This window comes from Paramacrobiotus metropolitanus, unplaced genomic scaffold (assembly GCF_019649055.1).
Source record: "Paramacrobiotus metropolitanus isolate TYO unplaced genomic scaffold, Prichtersi_v1.0 Parri_scaffold0000012, whole genome shotgun sequence".
Classification (NCBI taxonomy): domain Eukaryota; kingdom Metazoa; phylum Tardigrada; class Eutardigrada; order Parachela; family Macrobiotidae; genus Paramacrobiotus; species Paramacrobiotus metropolitanus.
In genome coordinates this window covers 1,647,508-1,656,985 of record NW_026570232.1, presented here as the reverse complement: position 1 = coordinate 1,656,985, position 9,478 = coordinate 1,647,508, and the positions used below count along the sequence as shown (strand labels likewise).

The following is a 9,478-nucleotide window of genomic DNA, read 5'->3' as shown; positions in this document are numbered from 1 at the left end:
CTAAGTCCGAAATCCGAATAGTACTCATATTAAACAAGAAAGTTTTCATTGTTTTTGCGTAACAGTAAAATTTACACTCTTACACAAATTAATCCGAGCAATTTTAATTAAGTACTCATGCAACAGTTTCTTCGATTCACTTTGCTCCCCTCCGAAATTTTCGCCCTTAATGGTAAAAAATGATATGGAGGTTTGGATTACGTTCGTGGATTACTGGTCTTTTTGGATAGACGACAAAAGTGGAATATTTTGACAAACACACTGATTAATTTGTGAGTCTTCGGCCTGATGCCATTCTCAATTGGCGTAGTGGGTAAACAGTGATGATTTGCCAAGTTAAATCGAGTGACAGGATGCTGAAAATATTCATGAAAAACAGGAGAGAACCGGTTTCTCTTTTAAGTGCACTCCTTGTACACCAGTGCTGAATCAGCTGATTTCCTTCTTGCCGCTAAAGATTCGTCATGTGAGAGGACTTTAAATAAACAGCCGGAAGTAACAGGATATTACCAGATTAATGACTCGATGCGTAGCACATACGTGGCATGCACCGTTTAAACAATTATCAGCGTCATGACGAAGAATTTCTGCAAAAAAAGGTTAAGTGAAACATACATGTAAAATATAAAAAAGGCATTTCCGAATTTCAAACTGATTCCCAAGTCTAGATTTCGCAAGACGACGTCTCAAGTTTGATGGTTCGAATTTAGCTGGAGAACTTAAAATTAAATTTTTTAACTGGTACAAAAGAGCTCAGACCCTTATTATTTCCTGAATTAACCTTGCCCAATAAATTTTACGTTGAGCGCTGAATAAAGCGTAGTACAGGTGCGCAATTTTGATGACTACTACTTCAGTTCAACTATCGTAGTGTTTCACCCATGAAATTACATCGCATCGCGAAATTACGTTTATTGTGACAAAGTAAAATTTAACAGCAATTCGTTTTACGAGAAATCATTGTCAACAGACGTTTCACATCCCAAAATTACATGTGGTTCGTTTTCATCATGCAACCTACTTTCATCAAAATACAAACCAAAATCTAGATAATACTGTCCAATCCATGCAAGTACAGCTGAACTACAAATTACCATACACCACACTGTCCACACACTGATCCGCAGCACCAAGCGGCGTCCAAGCCTATAATGCTGCACAGGTTAGTCGTCGCCATTTTCCACCCGTGCTACCACCTCCCCCGAATTTCGAGCGGAAAGAATTTCTGTAAAGCAGGGATATGTTTCAGACCAGGAGGCATCTATCCATTTCACATTACTTTACAATCTGCACTGAATATTCTAAGTGCTTATTAGCGATATTTGTCAATAACAACATTGTTGTTTCCAATTATGTTGTGATAACACAAATATTCCTACGTCATTACCACAAATCAGCAACAAGCTTTGCAGAATTATTAACAAGGACCTAGCCGCCATTAAGTATAAAACGGGGTTCTTTACAGTCTATTAACGTCAATTTTAGCAAGCATTTTTTGGCAATAGCGCAACGGCCGTGCAATACACGACTGACTCACCATTCGTACTGTCGATAACACCCTGCAAAGCCAGGGCCGCTTCTTCGTTTGTGATGCCGAACCGGCGCAGGAGCTTCTCGTGGACTTCCTTAAACCATCCCATATTCCGGTCCACTTCGACAAAACTACCGTACAAATAACGCGTCTTGCGCGGCATTCCTGACGCAATTAGAGTTTCCAGGCTAGGCGGATATGGGAACAGGCCCAGTCGACTGAACTCCGCCGGTAGATTGCGGTCATAATAGCACTGCACCGCTACTTCCCACAGATGCCGGGCGAATCCATGCAGCCGCAACTAAAAATATCGACGGGAATCAAAATTTACAAGTTTAGGCACCATATGGAACCGTATCGATCAGATCACCAAAACACAAACACTCCACGACAGCATTTTCTAGAAAAAAATTTAAGTACGAAAGCAAAACAAACAAAAGGATACAAAAACGAGTGTACAAAAACTCGTAATTACTAAATTTTTTTCTCTATGCATGACATACACTAAATATAGATATGCCGGTACTTAAAGTTTTTGAATACCCAGAATAACGATGCTACCCAACTGAAAATCCAACCCGCGACGATCGTGAGCAATACTTGTACTTTTGATAAATACTCACCAGCTGCAGTGTGAATTTGGCATCTTTAAACGATATGCGCTGGTCCCACCGGATTGGGCTGAAATCATACACTTCCCACGGCTTCAAATCCATTTGCACTCCCGGTGCAATTGGTACCACGACAATGTCGTTCTGCAAAGGTTTCAACTTTCAGTACAATGTCAAACCATTAGACAACTCTGAAGAAGTACAACCGTACTTCGGGGCTACGCATCCCGTAATTGTTAAAGGGAAGTATACCTTATTGCTATATAAAGGGGCGCATTATTTAACATCAAAAGCTGAGCTTACCTCCAGAGCAACATTCAACAGAGAATCCGTCATTAAATGCCAGAATCCACGATTCAAATACAGTACATTCTACAAAAGAGGCACAGCTAATAAAGGTAGCAAACAGCGTTAGCAAATAGTTTCGAACAAAGGCCATAATATTATACTTCACACGTGATCCAAAAAAACCACCGAAGATGTAAAATTTAATAATTTTGAAGTAGAGTTTAAGCAGAAATGTGGTCAAGCAGAAATGGAAGTACAAAATCTAAAACACATGGATAATACGGGGTATCGCAGTGCAAGGGCGAAAAGCCTCCTCCCGGGAACAAAACTTTGTCCGCCTTAGATAGAGTTAACTCCATTCTTTAACTCGTACTTCATGTAAAATGAATCTTTTTTTAAGGCGCACCTTACACGAGGTATCTGCTGGTAAGCTGTTCAAATATGGAATCAGTTCGTTGAGAATGTAGGCGTTGAACACAGCTTGAGTAATGGGAAAGTCTACATTCTCTTCGCTCGCGTCCGAATTCCCCTTTTTGAATTTAGAACTGCTAGCAGGAGTCAGTTTTTTCTTGATGGGTTTGCGTTTTGGTTCGTCATCGGGTGGCAAGTCCCAGTCTTCCTCGTTGATCAACTCCTTATCGCTGATCAAGAGAGGCTTCAGGACGCCCCCAGAGGCCGCACCGAAGCTCAATACCGAAACGCCGTATGCTGGTCCACCTAAACCGTTACCAATGAGTGATTTCGTAGAACGGTGGCTTGAAACAAAATTGACAAGTTAATGGTAGCGTATCCCACAAGCAAAGCAATTAGCAATGATACTCGTAGCATAAGCTTATGATTCACAAAATTTTTTACCAAGCACACAAAAACATTTTCAACGCCACCAACTCAAGATCGTGCCCGTGGAAAAATTTCAGCTTTCATTCGCAGCTGCTGAACAAGAAAACGGTTGTACTGTAAACGCATTCCTCGCTCACCTTCCTCGAAGCTCATTTTCATTTGATTTCCTCCAATGAGGAGCATGGAAAAGTCAGCATAGATCACACGCTGGGCGTCCAGCAAGTAGCACCGTTCATGCAGCGCAGAGAGCAGCCTGAGAAAACTGGAAAAGTGCCCAGTGCTCCACGTCGGGGATAAACGCCGGTCGCGCGCTTCGTTGCGGATCCGGCCAATTTGCGGATGACGCTGCAGAAACTGCTGCATCCAGTGATCGCCAAACAAACAGTTAATTCCTGGAAAAAAACTGAATATCCAACAATTGCTGATCAGCGCACAACAATTCTTATCGAGACCATAATAAATAAAAAATAGATGAATAAATAAACAAAATTAAATCTAATAAAAAGTCTAAAATTATAAAATTACTGTAACAGCGAAATAAATAAAGCCACTAATAAAATGCGCAAAAGCACACCGGGAACTATCGGCCAAGTGCGAATAATAATAAAATAAGCAATTGCGTTCTTTGTTAAATCTAGATGTGGCCAAACCTTTGCAGTTGGCAGCAGCCTGAAGCGCAGGTCGCAATCCAGCCCGCGTTTGCGGAATATCAAACAAGGCACAGGTTTGCAGAAAGTCCATAACAACAAGTTCATCTTGCACTGAGAGTGGAGGGATAGTCCACTGTCGTTTATGGTCGCTTTCAATAACGTCTGAGCTAATGGAAATTACTCCCGGAATCAAGGAATCCAAGAGGGGCTCATCAGGATCTGCCAAGGGTTCCTCGAGGTCGTCAGCCTCGAAATCGTCCGCATGGCTCGCAATCTCGTCCACAACATTGTTCCCTGAAACATTAAAATGATAATCTTAAATTACACAAGACAGCGGCCACCAGTACGATACTACTATTAAGTACGTACTACGTACGCCACTTAACACTCATCTCGTCAACATCGAATACTTTACAATTTACATGGCCATAAAATACTATCCGCTACCACACCATTTTCAGAAGACGAAACAGCTGCAAACACCGAAATAACAAAGTATGGGAAATTATGCTCCTTGACATTTTCGCGATAAAATTCCGGAGTTACGTACCTTGATCGTCAACATGAGCAGTTTTTCTCCTTTTCACGCACGGTTCATCTTTCGCACTACTGGACTGAATGGTGTCTTTGTTGATAAGCGAATGATATTCCATAGCCTGCTTTTTGAGGAGAATTTGCTTCTTACAGATCCTGTGGTCTTCACTGTTGTTTATCCGTAACCGCAAAAGTTGAAATTACAGTAACTTTTAGCTTTTCTACCTTTCTTATAACTGTATTAAAAGTGCATTTTCATCGTGAATCATGTGAATGAGTTGTTTTTAAAAGCTAAATAAAAATCTAATTTTTCTGGCATCCTTTCAAGTTTCAGCCATTCAGTGCTGATTCACATAATGCTTTCACAGAATGCCGTACGGGGCGGTTGCTGGCTTCCTAATTTTGCCGCGTAACCAACCGCCCTACGGGCTGCGGTGTAGTTTTCGTATTGACGATTCGAAATTTGTTGTCATAATTGATAAACCGGCGCACGTGCTGCCTGCTTCGTGACAGAACAGGCAAGCAATCAGGCATGCCATCGGACTTTCAGTACACTTTAACAGTAACTAGTATAGAAGGTCGTAACCGCCCTTAGTGCAAGCGATCGAGCATGTAAGTTTTTTTGTTGTAAAAGACTTGGCACGGTGAGACAGCAACCTAACCAAGTAGTTGAGAGTCTACCTAGCTTTCTGTATCTTTTGCATATGCTGAGTTATCAACAGATCTGCTCAGATATCAGTTTGTTTTTGCCACCGCTGCGATGCCGACGCGATACCATCATTTTTATGACGTTTTACGGAATCGAGCCGATACGGTATATTAATTTTAAAACGGTTCTTTCAGCAACTACGGCGCGGGCACTGCTAATGCTTTACCGCACATTGCCCACCATTCCGCTTTTCTCCGCCGCACTAAATCCTTTACATTGGGATACTGATCTCATTTCTTCAGTTTCTCATTCCCAGTACCGATATTTTATTCCCAAAACCGATAAAACTTATACAGTTTACCGGCGGAGCCAATTCAGTGGCTACGCTCAGCTTGTCCGTTTATATTGGTTGCGAATTGTTCAAGCCCGTTTAAGAACCCCAATCCCGGCCATTGTCAGTTCAGATCAATCGTTTTCACGACTGAAATCTGAAAGCAACCGCTTGCGAAGACAAAAACGATGAATTACTTACTGAAGATATTTTTTAAATGCATCCGCAATTTAGAGCCCTTTTTTTGCTGCGGATGCAATTGCACAACGATTTACAAAATGAAACGCTAATGCCGATGGAACCGCACTGGTTCTGAAACACACCGACGGAGATTTCAAATTTCAGTGTCCAATAATTTTCCACTAATTTGCTGCGAAAACGATTTATCGTTTCATTACTTCATTCAGTGCTTGGTGGCAATAATCCAGGAAAGAAAGTTTTATCAAATTTTCTGTTTCCGTGAAAAGTGACTATTAAATACGACGCTTGTAAAGCAACACACCGAAATTCACCTGTCATGAATACCGTTTCTGTAATAATAAAAACCCTTGGCATGGATCTCTATAATTTTTCCCCGTAAAGAAACAGAAATGTTTATCAATTAGGTTTATCTTATTATTTTTCAAACTAAATTGATATGAAACTATAAATGAGCTCATGTTAGAAGTCGTAATGGTCTAGCTCAAGAAACTTTGAAAGCGAAAAAAGTCGTTCCGTTCTAATTGCTGCTTTGCTCGCTTCACTGCGCTTACTCTCGCCGCAGCTCAGAGTCGCTTCGGCTCCGCTTTCGATTTCTTTAGAAACAGTTACTCGCTACTGTACAGTATCATCACGAAAAGTGAACGTTTAAATTGAACCGTTAACAAAACCATTTCCGAAGCAAAAGATATAATAATGAATAAATAATTCTTTGGTTTTACTTTGCTGCTTCGCTGCGCTGCGCTTGCTCACGCCGCACTTTATGTCGCCTTCGGCTCCGCCTTCGATTTCCGAAGAAACGGTTATTCGCTTCTGTAGCATCGCGATAATGGAACGTTTTTGAACTACACCGTTAAAAATTTCTTCTGGAAAAAGAAAAATCGAACCATTTGGTTTTACTTGCTGCTCCGCTCGCTGCGCTGCGCTTGCTCACGCCGCAGCTCGGCGTCGCCTTCGGCTTCGCCTTCGGTTTCCGTAGAAACGGTTATTCGCTTCTGTATCATCGCGATAATGGAAAGTTTGAACTACACCGTTAAAAATTTCTTTTGGAAAAGAAAAATCGAACTCTTTGGTTTTACTTGCTGCTCCGCTCGCTACACTGCGCTTGCTTGGGCTGCAGCTCGGCGTTGCTTTCGCAACGCTTTCAGTTTCAACAGCAAGGGTGACGGCAATCCGTTAACAATAGTTACGGTAACACTTACCGCGACAGAAACTAAGACGGTTACGGTAATATGTTATAGTTATGGCAGCGTAATATTTATTATTGGCAACGCTTAATTAGAGTGGTGAAAGCTGGTAACGCGTTACCATGAGTCATTGCAAAATGAATGCAGCTCAGTTGATCCTGTAAAGTAAGTGCAAATGTAGGTGAAATTGCTAACGATGGTACCGCTTCCTGACTTCGATTAGCATGGTTTGCTACGTCATCCTTTCAAGGTAATGCTACGTTATGACCTTATGGTGACGTTTGGCTTGAATGACCGAACGCAACTGGTCTACAAAGTTATATACTTGTTGAAGACCTTCGAGTATTTCCACATTTACTCAAACAAAGCCTTATAATTTGTGAATCATGTTACAAAATTTCGCTGTTTGTATGGCGGGTTCGTGAAAAATGCCCCGGTGGTTCCCCGCATGTCGGTTCCCCAAAAACGCATTAACCAGGCGGGCAAAATTTCCGGACCGGGATCCAAAAAAACGGACCCTCCATACTGTTCATATGGCGGGTTCGTGAAAAATGCCCCGGTGGTTCCCCGCATGTCGGTTCCCCAAAAACGCACCAACCAGGCGGGCAAAATTCCCGGACCGGGATCTAAAAAACGGACCCTCCATACTATTTGAATTGCGGGTTCGTGAAAAATGCCCCGGTGGTTCCCCGCATGTCGGTTCCCCAAAAACGCATTAACCAGGCGGGCAAAATTTCCGGACCGGATCCAAAACGGACCCTCCATACTGTTCATATGGCGGGTTCGTGAAAAATGCCTGGTGGTTCCCGCATGTCGGTTCCCAAAAACGCACCAACCAGGCGGGCAAAATTCCCGGACCGGGATCTAAAAAACGGACCCTCCATACTATTTGAATTGCGGGTTCGTGAAAAATGCCCCGGTGGTTCCCCGCATGTCGGTTCCCCAAAAACGCACCAACCAGGCGGGCAAAATTCCCGGACCGGGATCTAAAAAACGGACCCTCCATACTGTTTGTATGGCGGGTTCGTGAAAAATGCCCCGGTGGTTCCCCGCATGTCGGTTCGTCAAAAACGATCCACCCAGGGCGGGCAAAATTCCCGGACCGGGTTCTAAAAAACGGACCTCCATACTGTTTGTATGGCGGGTTCGTGAAAATGTCTCGGTGGTTCCCCGCATGTCGGTTCCCAAAACGCACCAACCAGGCGGGCAAAATTCCCGGACCGGGATCTAAAAAACGGACCCTCCATACTGTTTGTATGGCGGGTTCGTGAAAATGCCTCGGTGGTTCCCCGCATGTCGGTTCGTCAAAAACGATCCACCCAGGGCGGGCAAAATTCCCGACCGGGTTCTAAAACGGACCCTCCATACTGTTTGTATGGCGGGTTCGTGAAAATGCCCTGGTGGTTCCCCGCATGTCGGTTCCCCAAAACGCACCAACCAGGCGGGCAAAATTCCCGGACCGGGATCTAAACGGACCCTCCATACTGTTTGTATGGCGGGTTCGTGAAAATGCCCTGGTGGTTCCCCGCATGTCGGTTCCCCAAAAACGCACCAACCAGGCGGGCAAAATTCCCGGACCGGGATCTAAAAAACGGACCCTCCATACTGTTTGTATCGCGGGTTCGTGAAAAATGCCCCGGTGGTTCCCCGCATGTCGGTTTCTCAAAAACGAACCACCCAGGGCGGGCGAAATTCCCGGACCGGGTTCTAAAAAACGGACCCTCCATACTGTTTGTATGGCGGGTTCGTGAAAAATGCCCCGGTGGTTCCCCGCATGTCGGTTCCCCAAAAACGCACCAACCAGGCGGGCAAAATTCCCGGACCGGGATCTAAAAAACGGACCCTCCATACTGTTTGTATGGCGGGTTCGTGAAAATGCCCCGGTGGTTCCCCGCATGTCGGTTTCAAAACGAACCACCCAGGGCGGGCAAAATTCCCGGACCGGGTTCTAAAAAACGGACCCTCCATACTGTTTGTATGGCGCGTTCGTGAAAAATGCCCCGGTGGTTCCCCGCTTGTCGGTTCCCCAAAAACGCACCAACCAGGCGGGCAAAATTCCCGGACCGGGATCTAAAAAACGGACCCTCCATACTGTTTGTATGGCGGGTTCGTGAAAAATGCCCCTGTGGTTCCCCGCATGTCGGTTTCTAAAAAACGAACACCCAGGGCGGGCAAAATTCCCGGACCGGGTTCTAAAAAACGGACCCTCCATGCTGTTTGTATGGCGAGTTCGTGAAAAATGCCCCGGTGGTTCCCTGCATGTCGGTTCCTCAAAAACGATCCACCCAGGGCGGGCAAAATTCCCGGACCGGATTTTAAAAAACGGACCCTCCATACTGTTTGTATGGCGGGTTCGTGAAAAATGCCCCGGTGGTTCCCCGCATGTCGGTTTCTCAAAAACGAACCACCCAGGGCGGGCAAAATTCCCGGACCGGGTTCTAAAAAACGGACCCTCCATACTGTTTGTATGGCGGGTTCGTGAAAAATGCCCCGGTGGTTCCCCGCATGTCGGTTCCTCAAAAACGATCCACCCAGGGCGGGCAAAATTCCCGGACCGGGTTCTAAAAAACGGACCCGAATACATTAACTGCAGCAGGTCCGTCAAAAATAACCCGGTTAGTTTTTCAATTTTTTTTGACTACCTTCTCAATTGTTTCAG

The 9,478-nt window shown here is 44.4% G+C and overlaps 1 protein-coding gene across 1 annotated transcript; it reads right to left on the bottom strand.

Moving 5' to 3' along the window:
- Positions 1-904: 904 nt before the first annotated feature.
- Positions 905-4,761, bottom strand: LOC129584025 (uncharacterized). Its single transcript, XM_055476110.1, has 8 exons — positions 4,471-4,761; positions 3,921-4,214; positions 3,408-3,662; positions 2,837-3,147; positions 2,446-2,514; positions 2,155-2,286; positions 1,538-1,832; positions 905-1,225 (listed from the first exon to the last, which is right to left on the bottom strand). The coding sequence occupies exons 1-8, from the start codon at positions 4,571-4,573 to the stop codon at positions 1,164-1,166; spliced, it is 1,521 nt and encodes a 506-aa protein (XP_055332085.1). The 5' UTR covers positions 4,574-4,761; the 3' UTR covers positions 905-1,163.
- Positions 4,762-9,478: the final 4,717 nt, after the last annotated feature.